The sequence below is a fragment of the Mya arenaria genome, chromosome 11 (genome assembly GCF_026914265.1).
Source record: "Mya arenaria isolate MELC-2E11 chromosome 11, ASM2691426v1".
Taxonomy (NCBI): Eukaryota; Metazoa; Mollusca; class Bivalvia; order Myida; family Myidae; genus Mya; species Mya arenaria.
The window spans coordinates 21,415,409-21,440,326 of record NC_069132.1 but is presented as its reverse complement, the minus strand read 5'-3'; the positions used below and the strand labels follow the sequence as shown (position 1 = coordinate 21,440,326).

General features: G+C 36.2%; 2 protein-coding genes across 2 annotated transcripts; both read right to left on the bottom strand.

Annotated features, from left to right (window-relative positions):
• Nucleotides 1-313: 313 nt before the first annotated feature.
• On the bottom strand, nt 314-2,243 carry LOC128208409 (uncharacterized; the record flags this gene model as incomplete). Its single annotated transcript, XM_052911968.1, has 1 exon — nt 314-2,243. A coding segment is annotated over one exon (1,614 nt), but the record flags the coding sequence as incomplete, so codon positions are not given.
• Nucleotides 2,244-4,985: 2,742 nt separating this feature from the next.
• LOC128207488 (uncharacterized) lies at nt 4,986-19,637 on the bottom strand. Its single transcript, XM_052910437.1, has 7 exons — nt 19,598-19,637; nt 18,968-19,167; nt 18,456-18,539; nt 17,088-17,193; nt 14,519-14,638; nt 6,648-6,789; nt 4,986-5,339 (listed from the first exon to the last, which is right to left on the bottom strand). The coding sequence occupies exons 1-7, from the start codon at nt 19,602-19,604 to the stop codon at nt 5,180-5,182; spliced, it is 819 nt and encodes a 272-aa protein (XP_052766397.1). The 5' UTR covers nt 19,605-19,637; the 3' UTR covers nt 4,986-5,179.
• Between the last annotated feature and the right edge of the window lie 5,281 nt (nt 19,638-24,918).

Sequence of the window (24,918 nt, the reverse complement as noted above, 5' to 3'; positions counted from 1 at the left end):
ACACTTGAACAAGCTGGGGTTGATTTTTGCGGCAAATTGCATGCTAATTTAATTTCTATGAACCATCGCTGTAATGGCCGACCGTTAACGTCATCTAGTTTATAATGAATATCTGCTCCATTTAGGAGAATACTTATTCTGTGTTCGGTGCAGTGTATTGAAACACTTATCAGAATGTACATGAACTGCAGATGAAAGATAAACACCAGGTAAAAGACCACGCAAAATTCATAGTACATTTTAATTAATCGCACCTAAAACGGTCTTAAAAGTAAGAATTGAACAAACAATGCAAAACAACAACAACAAAGAAAACGTTTCGTTACATGTTTTTATTCGGATAAATACATGATTTAAGGAAAATATACATGTATTATAACAGGTGTAACGGTATTAAATGCAAACGAAAATATGTTGGCGCCTCCAAACAAGGGAAAAGCGTTTGTAGATATACCTGACATTAATCGTCTTGCAGAGGTTAAACCAATTAAAATAGAAACAACAACATATAACTGCATTATTGTGAAAAGTTTAACCTCAAACGTATATTTAACAAATCATATTATGCTTGTTCATGTCAATGTCATGTTCAGCCGCCATTTCAACCAATGTCATGTTCAGCCGCCATTTCAACCACACGTCGGCAACTGGCCAGACCATCCGCCCGTTGGGGTACATGTTCTCACGCCATCTCCACTGACAATCGACCTTCCACCGCTACAGCTATAGACCACAGTAGAACCGGGTATCAGCCCCGTAACCGTTTTACTAGCGTAGACAACATCAACAGGCTGTGCGCATGTCACCGTGAATCTGAACCCAGCCGTTACGCCTTTTACGTCAGGTTTATTTAAGCTGATACTGTAACCCCCGCAACCACCGTGATGGATTTCATATTCTTCTGTGAATAATTTCTGCGGAAGAGGTGTTTCGACTGTTGTTGCTAGATCGTACCATGCGAACATGATAGGCCTGTCAGGGTGCCGGTATCCATTGTATGACGTTTTTTTCTTGTTATATAGAATGGCGAAATAGGAATTTTGATTACCATCGCAGTTGATAAATGTGAAGTCGTTACCGTTTACCCTCCAGCCTTGGGTATCACGAATTCTGTTATTGCTTTTCGGTATAAATCCCATGTAAAGATATGGACCCATCCCTTGGTTTAGAATATTCTTATAACCAACATTTGCGTTTAGTTGAACTGACACAGGCAGTGAAGCGAAGGCCGGAAGTTGTTGCATCCTTGCCTCATACTGAGGGTTATTGCCGCGGTCCATGTTACGGAGATGAACGACCCTGACGTGAGTGCTGTCATCATACAGAGACAACATATCGATACTGCTAGCTGGTAACTTGCCTGGATCAATGAATACGTATCCTTCCCCATCCTTGTACTCGCAGTAAACTTTAAATGTTTCCCCATTTCTTGTAATATCCTGAAAACCGCTCTGTAGCTGACCATTTTTGGCGTTTTGAAGCGTTACACAGTTCTCTTGCATGCACGTTGGTGGAGCGCCGCTCCATCCGCCGTTTCCCATGCACGTGCGCGTAACATCCCCGCTAATCATAGCATATCCTTTATTACACTCGTACGTAGCGATATCATTGATTTTGTTGCCGGTTATTGAAACCTGTCCGTTGACTATAGCACATGGGACTGCGCAATGGGTTATTTCAAACTTCAGTCCAACTGCAACGCCTTTTACGTCCGAATCCATAGCCCCCGTGCTGTACCCGCCACATCCACCGAAATGAATCTCATAGAACTCCGACAAAAAATTATCCGTTAACTTTTGACCATTAGCGACTGCTTTTGCCAAATTCTTCCAAGCAAATTGCCGACTGTTGTAGCTACCGGGATAACGTGTGTAACCGGTATTGGCACCGTTAAACAAAACGGCAAAGTAACTGTTCGGATTTGCATCGCAGTTTTTGAATTTAAATTCTGTACCTTCAACTTTCCATCCTTGCTCGGTCTTCTGGCTTGCTTCTCCTTTCGGGAGAAATCCAACAAACATGTAGGGTGACATATTTGTGTTTTGAATTCCTTTGTACCCATCGTTTTTGGTAAGCTGCACCGACAATGGAATGGACTGATACCGGTCAATTTGTGTAACGTCCGCGGAATGCTGGTCGCCGTTTATTCGCGTGTGGAGAATACGCACTGTGGAAGTGTCTGTATATAGAGGACGCAGGTCTAAATCTCCAGCAGTGCTCTTAGCTATATACGTGTATCCATGTTATAGTATTGGCAAAACGCTTCGATGCACTTCCCTCCTACGTTCAGAGTGTAGACGCCGCTGGCCTTTTGTCCATTTGCAGCCAACTGAAGGTCCATGCAGTTTTGTGAGAGTGAAACTGCAACTAGCGCGAAACAAATAATTAAGATTTGTTCCTCCATGTTCGCCGATGTTGCGATTTTATTTTCCTTTTACTTAAATATTGTTCGTTGTGTAATTATAGTATTACCGAGTCGATGTCCTTTCTCATAAGTTGTAATATATTTATGAATCAACTCGCGTTTATATACTAATATTGTCAGCTGATCACCATGCAATACATCATAAACAAAACAGGATGCGTTTATTTTGCGGCGTAGTTTTCTTCGTAAAGTGCATCGTTAAACATGCATTAAAAGGGTGGTTCTGAGATGCCAAGAAGATAACATGTTGTGTGAAGTTACTTTAACAAGCAACATTAGACTTTCTACATTGAATGCCGAGCTGGATCGCTTAACAACTTTAACATTAAAAAAATGAATGGATGTTGGTACGACAAACTGCGTTCTACATTCTACATTGTAGTCCTGGGGCCGTGGTCTTAAAGCATCTTGCCCCAATTTCTTGAAACTTCTTAAATCTCGTATAACAGGATTAAGCTATGCTCACTATTTTTGTTTTGTTTAATTTGTGTTATATTTACTTCTTTTTTGGAAGAGAGTTTTTGGACTTTAGATAGTAAAAATCTTTATGATATTTTCAATAACAATTTTTCATTGATCAAAATCAAATTTAAGAATATATTTTGGCTAATTGGAAGAAGCTACTTAAGCCTGTAAAACTTAAGAAGTTTCGAGAAATTAAGCCGATTTCTTAAGTTTTTATAGTTTAATTAAAAGAAATGTAAACATTTTTTTATAGATATTATGAATAAAAAAATATTCCAGAAATGTTTAAGTCCGTATATCATATGACCAATGAGACGCTTAAATTAGGAAAGTGACTTAAGATGCTTTATAAATACCAATCCTGGCTAATTACTTATAGTAACAAACAAAGAAAACTAACCGAAGCATAACACAGGTGTATTGCAGTGGAAAGCCTCCAGCCTAAAATGCAAATTTCAATACTAATTTAATCGCGATATGGTACAAAAAACAAACTTTAACGATATAATGCATTGAATAGTGTTAAATGTTGAATAATGACACTAAGATGTAATCAAACAAGTCGAACATGGGAGTGCATTTATACAATAATAGTTTGGATAAATTGACTTAAGTACAAGAATACATTGCTCAGTTGAGTCTGACATGTTTCATAGAAAACATAACAAATACTTAAATTTAGTGTTTTGTTAGTAAACAACAGCTAAGTTCGTCATCATGACAAAGTGCAAATTAACATGAACTTAAAAGTAACGTCAGCAGACCCAAATTTCCGGAACTTCTTAAGCTAAACAGGCTTAAGTAGCTTATTTCAAATAGGCAAAATACATACTTAAAAACGGTTTATTGTGAGCATCATCAAATACTTCCTATCCTATCTACGTATAAAAACTCTTAAAGAAGGAAATTGTACGCAACATATTGAAAACATGTGACATTAGCTTAATCCTGTTTTAAAGGACGTTTCGAGAAATTTGGACCTGTAAAGTTATTAATTGGTCAAAGTGTACTCTCTCTTTATTTCTTCTAAATTCATGTATTTATTATTTTAGGAATGGTTTGTCCAATGCTTGGACGTCGTTACTTTTTCAAATAATGGACAGTCAATAGGATTTTTTTTACTTAATACGATAATCTAATGGTACGAGGTATGTAATGCATACTCGTGTCTGATTTCAGATACATTTACAATAGTCACGATAATATGTTCATAATAATTTCCGAGTGATGTTCAGTGAAATAAAACATAACCACACCTGCTTTCATAAAGAACATTATTTAACTTATTTCCTTTGGATGAATGTAGAAAAAATGGTGCAATTGTAGCAAAAAAAAATCACACTTTTCAGAAAACTTTAACAAATTGTACAGTATAGCCAAGAAATCAAATTACTTACGATCAAACTGTTCGAAACTGGTATAATTTTATGTTTAAGTCAATCACCGTTAAAGCTATGAGTAAACATCATAAAAGCTGGAATTTTGTTTACGATCTTCATTTTTTTTTAAATCACCCTGACGCACATTTTCTACTAAGTTTTTATTTTAAGTGTAAACAGAAAGGCCATGCAAAATTTGTTTCAGAAACTTCCTTTAGTTCAAAACAAATTTTGATAATCTTGAAACGACAGAAAATAGATATTCAAATAGTTCATTGAAGGTATTTCTCACATATTTCACTTTGGCAACCAGTGTTGGGACTCTAGCACATTTTTCCATTGTGTTTACAAGTTACCAAGTTTATTTCGTATAACTCATGTCACAAAACATGACAAAAAGAGTATTGAAATATATATATATACAACTATGTAAAGAACGAGAATAGTCTCAACATTTTAAGACATAATCTATAAGAATAAATAAATTCAATCAGTAACTGTTAGATAAATTATAAATTTGCTGAATTTATGTATCAAACTTTCTGCTCCGTACTACGGGATACTACGGGATATCTTGTACCATGTTGTCTATGACAGCATTCAATATCAGGCGTGTACGTCCGTGAATAAATTTGTTATCTGCATACTAGTAATTTCGCAGAAATGTTCTGATAAGAATTTTAACAAAAACAACGAAAACAAAGAAAACACTGTCCCATATGATACACGTTTATTCTTATATTCGTTTTAAACACGCAATACAACTTTGCGGTACACAAAACCATATTGCCCTTGATTTCTCAAAGAAATATGCAAGGAAAAATCAAATACAACATGAAATTGTATGTATATTCTTCCATTAGTTCTGCGGTAGGAAGATTGTTATTTGTGAAAAAAGAAGTGTCAATGGCTAATCGCGTGAGACAAGTTTGACGTTCCAGCTTTTGTCATCTGGACGCTGGAAGACCTCGGCGTCGACGTGTAGGTCACTTCGCTCCCATCCACGAGCTTCAACCATCACGATACTAGGACTGGGCTTATACTTCGCGTCACAACCGTCCGGCACGAACCTGAACACACGGTAAACAAGGAAATTAGCTGTTGACCTTTGATATGGCTAGTTGTCTAATACTAGGACAAGAATCATACGTCGCCAGAAGACCGTCACAACGGAAAAACATATGGCCATTGTAAGATCAAACTAAGCTCATTTAATATTTTTGTTGTGGTAAAAATGTGTGATTTTCTCCTTCTAAGTAGACCTGAGACTTGTTTGAAAGATACTCATGCTTAACTTTTATTGGTTTATAAAAACAACTTTCAGCTATTGAATTGGCGAAATGAATCATGCTACTAAAACATATTTTTATTACCATATTTCGAGAATTTGGGGCCTATGATCAAATTAATTTAATATTTTGTTGTGGTAAATATGTGTAATTTTTTTCTCAGAAGACCTGAGACTTTTTTTTAAAGGACACTCGTGGTAAACATTTTTTTGTTTATAAAACAAAGTTAAAGCTATTACTTTGGCTAAATGAATCATGCTACTTAAACACATTATTTTTAACATATTTCGAGCAATTGGGGTCTATGGTTGAGGTAGTTATTTTATAAGGTACATTGTTTATACTTGGTCATTCGCTATAAGTATCATTTGAGGGGATTGTGTTTGCATTTAAAGATTATATAAATAAAATGAACGAGAACACAATGCAGTTAACGTCTTGAGGTGCATATGGCCTTGTTGAATACAATTTAGTTTAAATGAAAATGAACGTGCCACTGGATTAAGAGCCCATTTTCACTCTATTTTGGCGAAAGGCTATGATACTGTTTTGCTCAAACCTTTCAAAGATTTTTTTTCGCCTCTTAAAATGCACTTAAATCTTATGTATTAGACCGAATAGATTTAAATCTCGCGTTAGAGCTTGTACACATTATTTTTCGCCTCTTAAAATGCACTTATGTCTTATGTAGTAGACCGAATGGATTTGAATCTCGCTTTAGGGATTGTACACATTATTTTTTTACTCTTAAAATGCGAGCGGACCGAATACCTTTAAAACTCGTTATATGGCGTTGCTTTCTTTAAAAGTGATCTGTGTGTTGATAACAATCGAACCATCAGTCTTCATAAACATTTTACACAATATGTTTAAGTTATGACATAAAGCCTTGATGATATGCCCGTGTACATGTGATCCTTGGTGATATGCCCGTGTACATGCGGTCCTTGATGATATGCCCGTGTACATGCGGTCCTTGATGATATGCCCGTGTACATGTGGTCCTTGATGATATGCCCGTGTACATGTGGTCCTTGATGATATGCCCGTGCACATGTGGTCCTTGTTGATATGCATGGGTATACTTACAGCGTGCTGACGCGGACCTTGTCTTTGCAGCACTCGGAATCGGCGGTACAGTTGCCTGCCTCTGTGTATGAGGGCCGCCCCAGTCCGTTACTGCACGAGTCACACGCCTCGTCACACCCGCATCCGCCGCAGCAACCACAACCTCCAAATAAATAGTCGCTTTAAATGTTTGTTCAGAAATGCATAAAATCATTCTCATTTCCATTTTTATCTATCACCAGGATAAATTTAAAAAATGTGATAGTCAAATACTTCAACTACGTCGAGAGCCTTTTTACATAAATATATGTAAACTTTGCTGTAATTTAAATGCTATTTTTAATTTAATTTAATGAAATTTAACAGTATTGCTGATAACAATAAGAAATTATATCATTTCCTGAAGTATTTTGTTGATAATGTATTAGAACTTATTTGTTTCACTGTATATACATGTATTATGTTTTGGAAAAAGGTCGTATGAACTTATCTTTTTGCTATACTACCAATGTTTCGAAACTTTGCATATATACATTGTAAACTTATTTATTTTAATGCGCAGGATTCATACTGCTCTCAATGCCCCGATATGTATATGGTGTATGTTCCCAATGCCTCTATATGTATATAAAATATGTTCTCAATGCCCCGATATGTATATTGTATATGTTCTCAATGTTCTCAATACCCCAATATGTATATGGTGTATGTTCTCAATGCCCCAATATGTATATGGTGTATGTTCTCAATACCCCAATATGTATATGGTGTATGTTCTCAGTGCCTCAATATGTATATGGTGTATGTTCTCAATGCCCCAATATGTATATGGTGTATGTTCTCAATGTCCCGATATGTATATGGTGTATGTTCTCAATGCCCCAATATGTATATGGTGTATGTTCTCAGTGCCCCAATATGTATATGGTGTATGTTCTCAATGTCCCGATATGTATATGGTGTATGTTCTCAATGTCCCGATATGTATATGGTGTATGTTCTCAATGCCCCAATATGTATATGGTGTATGTTCTCAATGTCCCGATATGTATATGGTGTATGTTCTCAATGTCCCGATATGTATATGGTGTATGTTCTCAATACCCCAATATGTATATGGTGTATGTTCTCAGTGCCCCAATATGTATATGGTGTATGTTCTCAATGCCCCAATATGTATATGGTGTATGTTCTCAATGTCCCGATATGTATATGGTGTATGTTCTCAATGCCCCAATATTTATATGGTGTATGTTCTCAATGTCCCGATATGTATATGGTATATGTTCTCAATGTCCCAATATGTATATGGTGTATGTTCTCAATGTCCCGATATTTATATGGTGTATGTTCTCAATGTCCCGATATGTATATGGTGTATGTTCTCAATGCCCCAATATGTATATGGTGTATGTTCTCAATGCCCCAATATGTATATGGTGTATGTTCTCAATGTCCAAATATGTATATAATATATGTTCTCAATGTCCCAATATGTATATGGTGTATGTTTTCAATGCCCCAATATGTATATGGTGTATGTTCTCAATGCCCCAATATGTATATGGTGTATGTTCTCAATGCCCCAATATTTATATGGTGTATGTTCTCAATATCCCGATATGTATATGGTGTATGTTCTCAATACCCCAATATTTATATGGTGTATGTTCTCAATGTCCCGATATGTATATGGTATATGTTCTCAATGTTCCAATATGTATATGGTGTATGTTCTCAATGCCCCAATATGAATATGGTGTATGTTCTCAATGCCCCAATATGTATATGGTATATGTTCTCAATACCCCAATATGTATATGGTATATGTTCTCAATACCCCAATATGTATTTGGTGTATGTTCTCAATGCCCCAATATGTATAAGGTGTATGTTGTCAATGCCACAACATGTATATGGTATATGTTCCCAATGTCCCAATATGAATATGGTACATGTTCTCAATGCCCCAATATGTATATGGTGTATGTTCCCAATGCCTCAATATGTCTATAATATATGTTCTCAATGTCCCAATATGTGTATGGTGTATATTTTCAATGCCCCAATATGTATAGGGTGTATGTTCCCAATGCCTCTATATGTATATCATATATGTTCTCAATGTCCCAATATGTAAATGGTGTATGTTCCCAATTCCTCAATATGTATATAATATATGTTCTCAATACCCCAATATGTATATGGGTTATGTTCTCAATGCCCCAATATGTATATGGTGTATGTTCTCAATGCCCCAATATGTATATGGTGTATGTTCTCAATGCCCCATTATGTATATGTTATATGTTCTCAATGCCCCAATATGTATATGGTACATGTTTTCAATGCCCAAATATGTATATGGTATATGTTTTCACAACCCAAATACCTCAATGCCCAAATATGTATATGGTGTATGTTCTCAATGCCCCAATATGTATATGGTGTATGTTCTCAATGCCCCAATATGTATATGGTGTATGTTCTCAATGTCCCAATATGTATATAATATATGTTCTCAAAGTCCCAATATGTATATGGTATATGTTCTCAATACCCCAATATGTATATGGTATATGTTCTCAATACCCCAATATGTATTTGGTGTATGTTCTCAATGCCCCAATATGTATAAGGTGTATGTTGTCAATGCCACAACATGTATATGGTATATGTTCCCAATGTCCCAATATGAATATGGTACATGTTCTCAATGCCCCAATATGTATATGGTGTATGTTCCCAATGCCTCAATATGTCTATAATATATGTTCTCAATGTCCCAATATGTGTATGGTGTATATTTTCAATGCCCCAATATGTATAGGGTGTATGTTCCCAATGCCTCTATATGTATATCATATATGTTCTCAATGTCCCAATATGTAAATGGTGTATGTTCCCAATTCCTCAATATGTATATAATATATGTTCTCAATACCCCAATATGTATATGGGTTATGTTCTCAATGCCCCAATATGTATATGGTGTATGTTCTCAATGCCCCAATATGTATATGGTGTATGTTCTCAATGCCCCATTATGTATATGTTATATGTTCTCAATGCCCCAATATGTATATGGTACATGTTTTCAATGCCCAAATATGTATATGGTATATGTTTTCACAACCCAAATACCTCAATGCCCAAATATGTATATGGTGTATGTTCTCAATGCCCCAATATGTATATGGTGTATGTTCTCAATGCCCCAATATGTATATGGTGTATGTTCTCAATGTCCCAATATGTATATAATATATGTTCTCAAAGTCCCAATATGTATATGATGTATGTTTTCAATGCCCCAATATGTATATGGTGTATGTTCTCAATGCCCCAATATGTATATGGTGTATGTTCTCAATGCCCCAATATTTATATGGTGTATGTTCTCAATATCCCGATATGTATATGGTGTATGTTCTCAATACCCCAATATTTATATGGTGTATGTTCTCAATGTCCCGATATGTATATGGTATATGTTCTCAATGTTCCAATATGTATATGGTGTATGTTCTCAATGCCCCAATATGAATATGGTGTATGTTCTCAATGCCCCAATATGTATATGGTATATGTTCTCAATACCCCAATATGTATATGGTGTATGTTCCCAATACCCCAATATGTATTTGGTGTATGTTCCCAATGCCCCAATATGTATAAGGTGTGTGTTGTCAATGCCACAACATGTATATGGTATATGTTCCCAATGTCCCAATATGTATATGGTACATGTTCTCAATGCCCCAATATGTATATGGTGTATGTTCCCAATGCCTCAATATGTCTATAATATATGTTCTCAATGTCCCAATATGTATATGGTGTATATTTTCAATGCCCCAATATGTATAGGGTGTATGTTCCCAATGCCTCTATATGTATATCATATATGTTCTCAATGTCCCAATATGTATATGGTGTATGTTCCCAATGCCTCAATATGTATATAATATATGTTCTCAATACCCCAATATGTATATGGGTTATGTTCTCAATGCCCCATCATGTATATGGTGTATGTTCTCAATGCCCCATTATGTATATGTTATATGTTCTCAATGCTCCAATATGTATATGGTACATGTTTTCAATGCCCCAATATGTATATGGTATATGTCTTCACAACCCAAATATCTCAATGCCCAAATATGTATATGGTTTATGTTCTCAATGTCCCAATATGTATATGGTGTATGTTTTCAATGCCCCAATATGTATATGGTGTATGTTCTCAATGCCCCAATATGTATATGGTGTATGTTCTCAATGCCCCAATATGTATATGGTGTATGTTCTCAATGCCCCAATATGTATATGGTGTATGTTCTCAATGCCCCAATATGTATATGGTATATGTTCTCAATGCCCCGATATGCATATGGTATATGTTCGCAATGCCTCTATATGTATATGGTATTTGTTCTCAATGCCCCAAAATGTATATGATGTATGTTTTCAATGCCCCAATATGTATATGGTATATGTGTCCAATGCCCCAATATGTATATGGTGCATGTGCCCAATGCCCCAATATGTATATGGTGCATGTGCCCAATGCCCCAATATGTATATGATGCATGTGCCCAATGCTCCAATATGTATATAGTACATGAACCCAATACCCCAATATGTATATGGTACATGTGCCCAATGCCCCAATATGTATATGGTACATGTACCCAATGCCCCAATATGTAAATGGTACATGTGTCCAATGCCCCAATATGTATATGGTACATGTGCCCAATGCCCCAATATGAATATGGTACATGTGCCCAATGCCCCGATATGTATATGGTACATGTGTGCAATGTCTATATATGTATATGGTATATGTGCCTAATGCACCAATTATGTATATGGTACATGTACCGAATGCCCCGATATATATATATATATACATGTATGATACATGTACGCAATGGTTCTTGATGTATATGGTATATTTGTCCAATGCCCCAATATGTATATGGTACATGTGCGCAATGGTTCTTTATGTATATGGTATATGTGTACAATGCCCCAATATGTATATGGTGCATGTACGCAATGGTTCTTTATGTATATGGTACATGTGTCCAATGTCCCAATATGTATATGATACATGTACTCAATGGTTCTTTATGTATATGGTATATGTGGTCCAATGCCCCAATATGTATATGGTACATGTGCGCAATGGTTCTTTATGTATATGGTATATGTGTACAATGCCCCAATATGTATATGGTGCATGTACGCAATGGTTCTTTATGTATATGGTATATGTGTACAATGCCCCAATATGTATCTGGTACATGTGCGCAATGGTTCTTTATGTATATGGTATATGTGTCCAATGCCCCAATATGTATATGGTACATGTGCGCAATGGTTCTTTATGTATATGGTATATGTGTCCAATGCCCCAATATGTATATGGTACATGTGTCCAATGCCCCAATATGTCTATGGTGCATGTGTCCAATGCCCCAATATGTATATGGTACACGTGCCCAATGCCCCAATATGAATATGGTAAATGTGCCCAATGCCCCGATATGTATATGGTACATGTGTGCAATGTCTATATATGTATATGGTATATGTGCCTAATGCCCCAATATATATATATACATGTATGATACATGTACGCAATGGTTCTTTATGTATATGGTATATGTGCCCAATGCCCCGATATGTATATGGTACATGTGTGCAATGTCTATATATGTATATGGTACATGTACCGAATGCCCCAATATATATATATATACATGTATGATACATGTACGCAATGGTTCTTTATGTATATGGTATATGTGTCCAATGCCCCAATATTTATATGGTACATGTGTCCAATGTCCCAATATGTATATGGTACATGTGCGCAATGGTTCTTTATGTATATGGTATATGTGTACAATGCCCCAATATGTATATGGTACATGTGTCCAATGCCCCAATATGTATATGGCACATGTGTCCAATGCCCCAATATGTATATGGTGCATGTGTCCAATGCCCAAATATATATATATGGCACATGTGTCCAATGCCCCAATATGTATATGGTGCATGTGTCCAATGCCCCAATATGTATATGGCACATGTGTCCAATGCCCCAATATGTTTATGGTACATGTGTCCAATGTCCCAAGATGTATATGGTACATGTGTCCAATGCCCCAATATGTATATGGCACATGTGTCCAATGCCCCAATATGTATATGGTGCATGTGTCCAATGCCCCAATATGTATATGGTGCATGTGCCCAATGCTCCAATATGTATATGGTACGTGTACCGAATGCCCCAATATATGTATACATGTATGATACATGTACGCAATGGTTCTTTATGTTTATGGTATATGTGTCCAATGGCCCAATATGTATATGGTACATGTGTCCAATGTCCCAATATGTATATGGTACATGTGCGCAATGGTTCTTTATGTATATGGTATATGTGTCCAATGCCCCAAAATGTATATGGTGCATGTACGCAATGGTTCTTTATGTATATGGTTTATGTGTCCAATGCCCAAATATGTATATGGTACATGTGTCCAATGCCCCAAAATGTATATGGTGCATGTACGCAATGGTTCTTTATGTATATGGTATATGTGTCCAATGTCCCAATATGTATATGGTATATGTGTCCAATGCCCAAATATGTATATGGTATATGTGTACAATGTCCCAATATGTATATGGTACATGTGCGCAATGGTTCTTTATGTATATGGTATATGTGTCCAATGCCCAAATATGTATATGGTACATGTGTCCAATGCCCCAATATGTATATGGCACATGTGTCCAATGCCCCAATATGTATATGGTGCATGTGTCCAATGCCCCAATATATATATGTCACATGTGTCCAATGCCCCAATATGTATATGGTGCATGCGTCCAATGCCCCAATATGTATATGGCACATGTGTCCAATGCCCCAATATGTTAATGGTACATGTGTCCAATGTCCCAAGATGTATATGGTACATGTGTCCAAAGCCCCAATATGTATATGGCACATGTGTCCAATGCCCCAATATGTATATGGTGCATGTGTCTAATGCCCCAATATGTATATGGTACATGTGTGCAATGGCTCTTTATGTATATGGTACATGTGCGCAATTGCTCTTTATGTATATGGTGCATGTGTCCAATGCCCCAATATGTATATGGTGCATGTGTCCAATGCCCCAATATGTATATGGTGCATGTGTCCAATGCCCCAATATGTATAAGGTACATGTGTCCAATGTCCCATATGTATATGGTACATGTGTCCAATGTCCCATATGTATATGGTACATGTGTCCAATGCCCCAATATGTATATGGCACATGTGTCCAATGCCCCAATATGTTTATGGTACATGTGTCCAATGCCCCAATATGTATATGGTACATGTGCGCAATGGCTCTTTATGTATATGGTTTATGTGCCCAATGCCCCAATATGTATATGGTACATGTGTCCAATGCCCCAATATGTATATGAAATATGTGCGCAATGCACATCTCGTGTTTTAGTGTTTCGAATTATAATGAATAAACTGGGAAACTTGGAAATGAAACGGTAGCGATCAGATAAACATTTGAATTGTGTTGATCAAACGACAATTATATTTGTGATGGTCGCTTTGCCATTATATATGTTGTTATCATATGACAATTATAAACGGTCAAATAAACATTATAGATGTGATGGTCACACGACAATACTATAAATGCGATGGTTGGTCAGACAACAATTATGATGGTAAAATGACTATTGCAAATGGTATGGTCAGTCAGGTCAGATGAATATAACTCGTCAAATTCAATTTAATTAAAGGGGATTTTGGTAAAGACCACGCAAATGTTCAACGTTACCTGGCAGATCAAACTCGACGAAGCCAGTTTGAATCACACATTCCGAGTCATGTTTATTTATGTCCATGATTTGTCCACCCTCTCCTGGGATCGACGTGTAAGCCTTGTGTATCTCCCGTACTGACGAAAACGAAAATAATGTAATTAATATAACTTCATTAAGTCTCGAGTGTCAATGGCAAATGATGAGACCAGAAACAGACTGTCAATGGCAAATGATGAGATCAGAAACAGACTGTCAATGGCAAATGATGAGACCAGAAACAGACTGTCAATGGCAAATGATGAGACCAGAAACAGACTGTCAATGGCAAATGATGAGACCAGAAACAGACTGTCAATGGCAAATGATGAGAGCAGAAACAGACTGTCAATGGCAAATGATGAGATCAGAAACAGACTGTCAATGGCAAATGATGAGACCAGAAACAGACTGTCAATGGCAAATGATGAGACCAGAAACAGACTGTCAATGGCAAATGATGAGACCAGAAACAGACTGTCAATGGCAAATGATGAGACCAGAAACAGACTGTCAATGGCAAATGATGAAATCAGAAACAGACTGTCAATGGCAAATGATGAGATCAGAAACAGACTGTCAATGGCAAATGATGAGATCAGAAACAGATTGTCAATGGCAAATGATGAGGTCAGAAACAGGCTGTCAATGGCAAATGATGAGACCAGAAACAGACTGCCAATGGCAAATGATGAGACCAGAAACAGACTGTCAATGGCAAATGATGAGACCAGAAACAGACTGTCAATGGCAAATGATGAGATCAGAAACAGACTGTCAATGGCAAACGATGAGATCAGAAACAGACTGTCAATGGCAAACGATGAGATCAGAAACAGACTGTCAATGGCAAATGATGAGACCAGAAACAGACTGTCAATGGCAAATGATGAGATCAGAAACAGACTGTCAATGGCAAATGATAAAACCAGAAACAGATTGTCAATGGCAAATGGTGAGATCAGAAACAGACTGTCAATGGAAAATGATGAGACCAGAAACAGACTGTCAATGGCAAATGGTGAGATCAGAAACAGACTGTCAATGGCAAATGATGAGATCAGAAACAGACTGTCAATGGCAAATGATGAGACCAGAAACAGACTGTCAATGGCAAATGTTAAGACCAGAAACAGACTGTCAATGGCAAATGATGAGATCAGAAACAGCCTGTCAATGGCAAATGATGAGATCAGAAACAGACTGTCAATGGCAAATGATGAGATCAGAAACAGACTGTTTTCGAGCTTATTTAAAAGCACTATTCTAAGTTGTTTAGACACGGCTAAAGATACCGTGTCAAAAAAGTCACCCTTGCTAAAACAATTTGTGAATGCTATATATATAGTATCTGAATCTGAGTGTAAGACAATAACAAATGGTCATTCACAGAGAACGAAAAGCTCGAGCAAACGGTGCCTCCGAACGCTTGGACATCTTGTCTTAATACCAAAAACTATTGTGGAGTTTCATCCTAATCGGTCCACGGATTTTTGAGAATGCTTATGAGATTGTGTCTACAGACGGACTGACCAACAAGCCGATTCCAGTACAAGTCCCCCTATTCTCCCCGGAAACATCGTTTTACCGATGGTACTTAGCAAAAAAAAAAATCACAAAATTATGGTGCAGGATATTGTTCATATGGGGCAGAACTGATTTCTGAAATAGATCACATATCGTGCAGAGTTTATGACAAATAGTGCAGTGTTTTACATATGGTACCGGATCACTCCCGAATACGAAATGATACATAAAACGTTTACAAACACCAAAGTGATTTGATGGGAATGAACTCCTGCTTTGGTGTCATTTGACCTGTATAGAGGAATTTCGAGAGTTTCTGACATTGTTAAACTGCAGTAATTCAGTTATTTTATGCTAGATAGTTGGTAGGAGTGACCCCTTTGATAAATCTGAAGAATAAACTATTTTAGGTTAAATGTCACTAATGTTTGTACAGGTCAAATGACACCAAAGCAGGAGTTCATTCCCATCAAATCATTGTGAAAAACACTGGCAGCAACAAGTTTCTTCTTGGGTGGGCGCGTTTGGTGCAGCGGTACAGTATATGGTATTGCACAATTATTCTGAGATCAGGCAAATATTTAGTTTCTGACGAGAATATTATTTTAAAGTGTTCGCCATAACCATTAACTTGTATAAGAAAATCTTACACCGAGCAAATTGGTGCCATGACTGTTGGCTAATCGAGGCATCTCGAACTTCTGTATACATCCACAGAATTTTTAAAAGTATTTGAAATGAAACCCAACGTTTTTACATCGATACTCTTTCCCTTGTCGAGAGAAAAATAATTCCCGGTTTGGGTTGACATGTGGTAGTTTTAAAAAAAGAATTAAAGACGACGACAAAATTCGAGCAAAATCACATTCAAGTGAGCATATTAAAGGTATAAAGGTTTCCGTCGTAACGTCCGATTTCTACAAAAATCAGCATTCTTACGTAAAAGGTAGGTAAATATTACTTTGCATGATTACGAATCGCATGACACCGAGCTTGTAGACAAATGGGATGCCTACTTACAATTGGTTATTCGCACAGCCTCATCCCGACGCACGCGGTGATTGCCGGAAGTTCCGTCTTTCGAGTATACTACCAGGTTTCCGTACTCAGTCGCCCATCGTCCGTACTGTGTGAGAGACGAGAGGAACATTTCAAAGAAGGGAAACTTGGTAATTCGCATTGAAATAAGTTGTAAACCAACTACAATTGGGTTCCAAAAATATTTTAGCGTGTAACTAGTCAGTCCCTTAAGTTGCTTGTCTTCTTGAACTTAACTGTGCTGCTACACTTTATGTATCAAATTAGAAAATGTGTATTTCATGCACTAATTGCATAATATTGAAATAGTATTGCAATTCCCGAACAGAAGTTTCATTCCATCTGAAAACTTGATACTCTCTAGACAATAGAGCAGATTGATCTAGACTGCTTCAAATCCCTTAAATTACATTTTTATTCTCCTACTAAGCCACTACTACTGTTGTTGGTGCTGCTGCTGCTGCTACCACTTCTTCCTACACTACTTCTGCCACTACTTCTACCACTACTACTACTACCACTACCACTACCACTACTACTACTACTACTACTACTACTACTACTATTAATTGAAATGTATCTCATCTAGATTTAAAGTGGCATTCTTATTCAAAATAAATACATAAACATGTATAACAAACATCAATTTCGACTTTAACTTCTTTCTAAATAATGCATTTATGGAAACTATCAATTACTGATAACACTATTGTAACCGTGTATTTCTAGCAGAAGGTGCAAAAATATTAATTGATTGGTGAACGCTAAACGATTTACTTTAGTCTAATATTATAAGTCACATAATGTAAAAATACCGTGTTTTATGCTCGTTTCTTTCAAATTAAACTCGGTATCCGTCATAATAACCTTTTTTTCCTCGACAATTAAGAGTGCATCTTTAACAATTAAATGAAGTTTGTTAACTCGTAACATATATGTACTCTTATGCCCTCGAACCATGCTAACGAATTGATGTATACATAACGAACAACAAAGTACACTTACCACGTATACTATCTAATCTTCAGGTACATATATTGAACATAATAAACTTTTCTAATTCAACTCAATATAAACATGTTCATAGCAAATACCTCAAGTAGTATCAACAAGTGTTTTACAGAAGAGAATAACAGTATTATTGTTATCAGGGATGAACGGAAAAACAATTACTACCTTCTTAAGATGTTTATATAGTTAATAAAATTAACAAGTTATTCAGGGATTTTTCTTTAAATATTCAGATAATAAATTTACACAGTTTAGCTTTGTTGACAACGTGTAATAACATGTCTTTATATCTGGCTCTTTTATAGCCTAGATAGACAGGTTACTCTCTAACATACGTACATATATCGGCTCAGCCATGCCATCATCCTTGAACATGACGATACTTGTGTCTACAGAGTCCGGCGACATATAGTACGCAAAATTCTGAAATAATGGCTTCAAAGTGAACAAATGTTTCTTGTGACCAGTATTTCCGGTAATGTGATCAGTGCTGGAAATAAAGTTTGTAACGTTATTTTATGAGTTGTTTTTGTTTAGAATGAATAAACAAAACAATCATGTTAAATATTTGAATTTTTTGTCCAGTTATTTCATGAATGAAAGTTAGTGGGTTTCCTGTTTATTGTGTGTGTTTTTATACAGGTCGAAAACAACAACATGAAAGATACTTATACATGTATTTCTTAACTTATAATATTGCCGAATGCGCTAACGAATGTCTCAGAATTAGAATATTTGAGCTATTGACTTTTAGGCATCAACGGTTCGTGATGTATGATCTTCAGTCAGTTGTTTATGAATTTAATACAGCAAAAAAAGCAATTGTATTGAAATACCATGAACATACGTACATGTCTATTTTCATCCTTGAAAACTCCCGAGGGAAGAACATTCCACGCCTCAAACACTGTCTCACTCAGTAAATCCGTCGACTCTTGATCCTTCACCAGTAGGAGATTTTGTTCGTAACCATGAAAGCGGAAGGTCACTTCGACGATGCTGGGGAACTTCCCGTCGCCAGGAAACTCATTCGTTGTTACCTCGAGTCGATCTGTATATATACGCACACGGACAAAATATCAAATTACCATGTGCTGACCAATCAACAGGTTTAATTAAGTGTCCATTTAGACAAAATGAACACATGGATATATACTATTAACTGGTTTTCGTTAAATTTAGGAGTTCAAACTTTTTCTGAATGCATTTTTCATTAATCGATTTATCAAAGTTATACAATTGTTCAACAATTTGTTTAATTTTCTGTTCGGTAATTAATGATCGTCTTGTGAATCACTTGCCAGCCAATGTGGTACGCATATTTTAACAAATGGGCAGACTCACATGTTATTCAGTATTCGAATTGGAACTAAAGCAGTATTCCGTAAGAAAGGTGTGTGGGTGTTCATTCACCATATATTTAACATGAACAGCTTTTAGTTTCATATTACGATACCTAGTAAGGATTTAAAAACACTTACCAAACATAAAGTCTGATGCAAGAATTAAACAAATACACGAATGAAGTATTACAAGCTTCAAATCCATGCCTAGTGTGTACAAAGCACGCCTAAACTTGTCTAAACGCGGTTAGTTTGGACAGCTTTTTCCAACTTTCTCGATTATGCACTTGTATTTATTTATGTACATTCATGACCAATGTGTGTCGTAAACGGCTTTGCTTGAAGCGTTTTTGATAATTAAAATATAGTATTTGTTAAACACAAGAGATAAGAAAACAACTATATTTGCCAATGACGTCCTGGTCCATGCAGTCGTGACAGCTGTTGAACAAATTGACACCATTAAAAGGTCATATATTTCAAGAAACTAAAATGTTTAAAGTAACGTGGACCATTCTATTCACTATTTGAATGAACGATCTGCCTTGTTGTGCGTGTTAGAATTAAATGGGTTAAAACAAAATGTATTTGACCAATTGGTAAAACAATATCACCACCATGCCAAGCTACATTGTTGATTGAATGGAATGGAAAATCAGGTCACAACCACATTTACATAGTGTCGAAATGCTTCAATGAAAACTGAATGTTGACAAAGCTTTGATACAATACTCGTTCGTAAAACTTGCGCAACTCATTAAAATGGAAAACATGTTGAACAAGATACATGTTTTACCCTTGCAAAAGATTTAACTGACTTTACACATCCACTTCGACTTAAGTTTTCTAAGCATACCGGCCATTTTCAATCGGAAACCGAAAATGGCCGAGGAATTCCGAATTCTGAAGTACGTGTTGTTCTGTCGTTTGATACACAGTTTAAATCTGAAACACATTTTGAAATACATGTAAGACCAATTCGCCTTTCAATTGGCCATTCATATCATCGAATCACGACGGTGACATTCAATTTTGCGCTGAATAACCGTACTCATGACGTATTGGTCATCTTAGCTGTGACCTAACTTGTTTTAATTATCCAAGTGGAAAACCCGAGTATATCTATAAATTTATAACTGAAATATTATCTATTATCTGTTAACTGTAAATCTAGATCAAACGAAAACCATCAACACCAAAGTTTAATTGTAAAAAGCAATACTCATATTCTTTTATCAAAACTACTTTGTGTCTGAAATGATGTGACAGTGTTTCTTTAGCAAATCTTTTAACTGCATGTGCTTTTTGATGGGGGAAAATAAGCGTGAATACTCCCGAATTGGAAAAATAGGACCATGTCAAACGAGAGGATTTGCGAAAACGCATCCATAACATTTTATCGCACCTTTTAAGTGAATCTTCACCTTTTTTCAATGTTAGGTTATTGCAATTAACTTTAGGCATCCAATGGTTGAAAACTCAATGAAATTTAGTGCACCATGACTTATAATATATTAACTAATAATTTGCTGTGACCATCACTATCAGTCTCTTATTACCAAGGGGCCATTTGAATGCCATTTACAGGGGAATCATAACGACCCACCGTTGTTATTGCACACATGTGTTCCTCCTTTATAGTTAAGTTGTATGTTTACAAATTGCTTTGTTGTCTATGACCTTAATCAGAATTAATTTCCTAGTGCAAATGGTACAGAAAAAGGCCTGTAGCCTGAGTGTAGGTATATGAAATACTACAAAAAGTGGTATTTTATGCAAATTAACCATAGTGTAACCTGAAACTAACGTTTTTGCTGCTTTAAATGCTGCTTCCACACCAGTTACTAAATTAAGTAGTCGTGATTGAGGACTACATGGAAAAGGGCCAATGAAGAATTAATTGGACATTACCAAGAGATTGTTGACAGCCTCGTACATGAGTCTTTGAATAGAAAGATCCGCCTGTCTACTTTTTTCACAGTAAAATATATGGCCGTAACATTAAGTTGAAGACAATGACACTGCATGCTAGGCCGTCACTACCTTGCCAAATCACGTTAATTGCTGGTGCAATGTATCGATAATCCAACCGGATGACGTAAAGCTTTGTTTCTGTAACTTCGAACACGAAATCGAAAAAGAGGGCATCGATAACGCTTTCTATGTATTTGTAGACACAGAAACCCTTGATAAGTTGTTGCTTTGAATATGCTTGAATTCGTTTCATTTGCAGTACTAAGAAAAGCATGAAATATATAAAATTGGTTGGTAGTAAACAGAAATGACAGTTCAAGGGGTTGAAAATAGCTCCAAAATCATAAGCGATCATCGGATAGATATGTTGTACTTAACTGCAATCGTAACAACTCGGCCATCTCCGGCAAGCTTCGAGATAGACCTCGTAAATAGTAGTAAGGATATACGAAAGTGCGATGCGGCTGCCGGCGATTAACACCGTTTTCAATCCGCGTAAAGAAGGCCCATTGTAACAACAAGGAAATGGATTGTGTTAAATTAAATGTGCTTGTTTAAGAGAAAATATTTATTGTAACCTCAAAAAATGTTCGTTTTATGAATATTTAGATGTTTTCTTATAGCTGAAGCACTCTATTTCCTCTAGAAAAATCGTGAGCACACAGAAAATGTACTTGGCAGTCATTGAAATGATCATACGGTTCATGACATGCATGAATCATTACATCGGATTAAATGCATGCATGGACTAAATTTCAACAGTTATAGGAATACCCTATGAAATGTAAGTTTTAAGTCATACTTTGCCGTGTTATTTTTCACGCCATGCCTTGCCATTAAAACAACATTACTATTCTGTAAAATCATTGATTGCATTGTGCAGACTTTTGTGGATTGTGGTAGGATGGGTGTGAGCTTGGCACCCAGTCAGCTTTACCAGCTGAAATCTATGCATGCCTTTCCTTCAGCATTATTGGGTTTGGGCTGCAGATTTTTTTTGTGTAAACAGTTCTGTGGGGTTGAGGTGGGGCGGTGACTATCCACACAGTAAGCTCAATTGTTAGAGTACCAATACAACGTTCATGAGGATATGCACCAGACAATTGTAACCACGGCCTCCCCAGGTCTGGGGAATAGTAAGGACTTTGACTTTCAGTACAGCCAACCCCGGCTAAAATCCCCACCCTGCGCGGACGATCCAATGGCAAAATCCCTGCCAAATGCCCCCACACCCCAGGGACTCTAGGTAAGGTCCATTCCCCTCTATATTTTAAGCGAAGATAAAACCACCGCATTCAACCAGCACTGCAGGGCCACCTGATAGGTAAAAACACGGCCCATTTCCCCTGGTTAACCCCAGTATTCCCCCGGACCTGGGGTGGAGGGGGGTTACAATTGACTGGTGCACTAAGTTGACAGATCTTGTCTTAAAATTGTATTTGTTCAAGGTAGATCATGCTTCACTTTACCTCCTAGGCTGTGGATAAAACCCATTCATTAGAAGTTTCCTTACACATTATACTTGTCTAAATCTATAATTATTAGTCACAATATCTTTGAGTAAATTGTCATTTTTTTATTAAAAACAACAACACCAAAAGAGTAACTGATAAGATACTCAACTGATTTATTTTTTTGTAAATAAAAGCCTTAAACAAATATTTAGCCAGGTTACTAAGCTTTTCAGCAATGTATACCAGACTTTTTTCAATAATACTTAATCTATTTTGAATAATTAGCCTTTAGATCACTCTTCACCAAATGACTCTTTTATGTCCAACTCCATAAAATGCAAACAAGAATAATTACAGTTTGGATCAACATGTCTCTTAATTTTATTTTTAATATTAGTCAAGTAATAACAGAGCCATGTGTATGCAATCCAATGTAAAACTAATGATAAATTAGGTTTTGCTCCCATTTTTACTTTCATTTCTGTGCCAAGCCCTTTTAAGTGCATCGAGTCTTTTGGGAGACTTCACAATATTTCTGGCGCTTAATCCACATGTTTGGCTTTAAGTTGCCATACAAATTTAAGTCTTCATTACAAAATATACTGTATGTCTCCACTTTAACCATAAACACACAATGAGAGGACTATTTAAAGCATTACCATGTGTCAGAATTATAGATCTTTCTTTACATTTTATTTGTCTAATTGTATTACCGGTATCTTTAGCAATATCCTTGTGCCTCTTTGAGTACTTGGCTTGACAGTTTGGTTTTTAATACATTGTTTTGAATGTTTTATTTGTACACAACAATGATGATGATGATGATGATGATGACACTATGCTATGCCAAAACCTCAACACATTTTCTTCAAACAAAAAGGGACAGTCATTCAGAATAACTTTTATTACATCATTTGAGAAAATAAACTCATACAATCAACGAAATAAACATGCATCTGTAAAATCACAAGTCATGTTATGTGTTCGTTAAATTTAACTTAATAAAGGAAATAAATATTGGTTGCAGTAAGCAATGCGCATCACTTCTAATAAACATTCCAACAGACTGAAAAATAAATCAACACAAATGGAAAAACTGTTTGCAAGTCAGCTAGTATCTTATTTTATGCTTTATCAGATTGCTATGCAAGCTGGAAGCTTACAAAATCACTCTTAAGTCTGTTGCCTAAGAAGAAACAAGTATGGACATCCTTTTCCTGAGGTCAAGATAAAGTATCTTGGAGGTCTTGAACTCACAACCTTGAATTTGGGGCTTATCCTTTAGACCACTTTCACCTTTTCACATTTTAAAGAGCCCAGTTTACAATATGGCATTTGCAAGGATGTGCCCTATTAACAGATTTTCTGAAGTCTTAAAAATTGAACTGAACAAAATAGTTCTCCTTTATTTGTCTGCCGATGCCATCTGTTTCTGTTTTTGTAGTTATCTTCCCTCCATAATATAGGAAAACCACTTAAAGCGTATATAAATAAGCGTATATAAATCCTTTACCATATTACCCTTTAAAATATAAGTTCGGATTTATTTAATAATCACGGACCAACAGATGACTTTTATCTTCAACTTCACATCAGTATGTAAGTCATCAAATATTTGAGATGACAAGATGTTCCACTGAACGCTTTGTTTCCATCTTGCACTCATTTTTCCAAGGAAGGCGTTGCAGTTGTGTTAAGATGATTGCCATGCATTGCAGGTCAATCCTCATACAATGGCATTTTTGATTACATTCGGATTCCAGTGCCTGAAATAGAAAACAGAAAATACAACAATAATAGGAATTATATTTTCAGATTAATTATTTTAAAAGCCTGTACAACAACATAAAAGTATTCACAAAACATTAAGTGCAACACCAATTTAAAGCTGCATCCTCACAGTTTTACTGTTCTGACACCTTTTTTATTTTTGTCTTTAAACGAGCCAATTGGCAATTATTGTGCAAATGTATGGAAACCAGTGATATTAGACTGCTGACATAATATCAGATCACAGTCTTTCATATACAA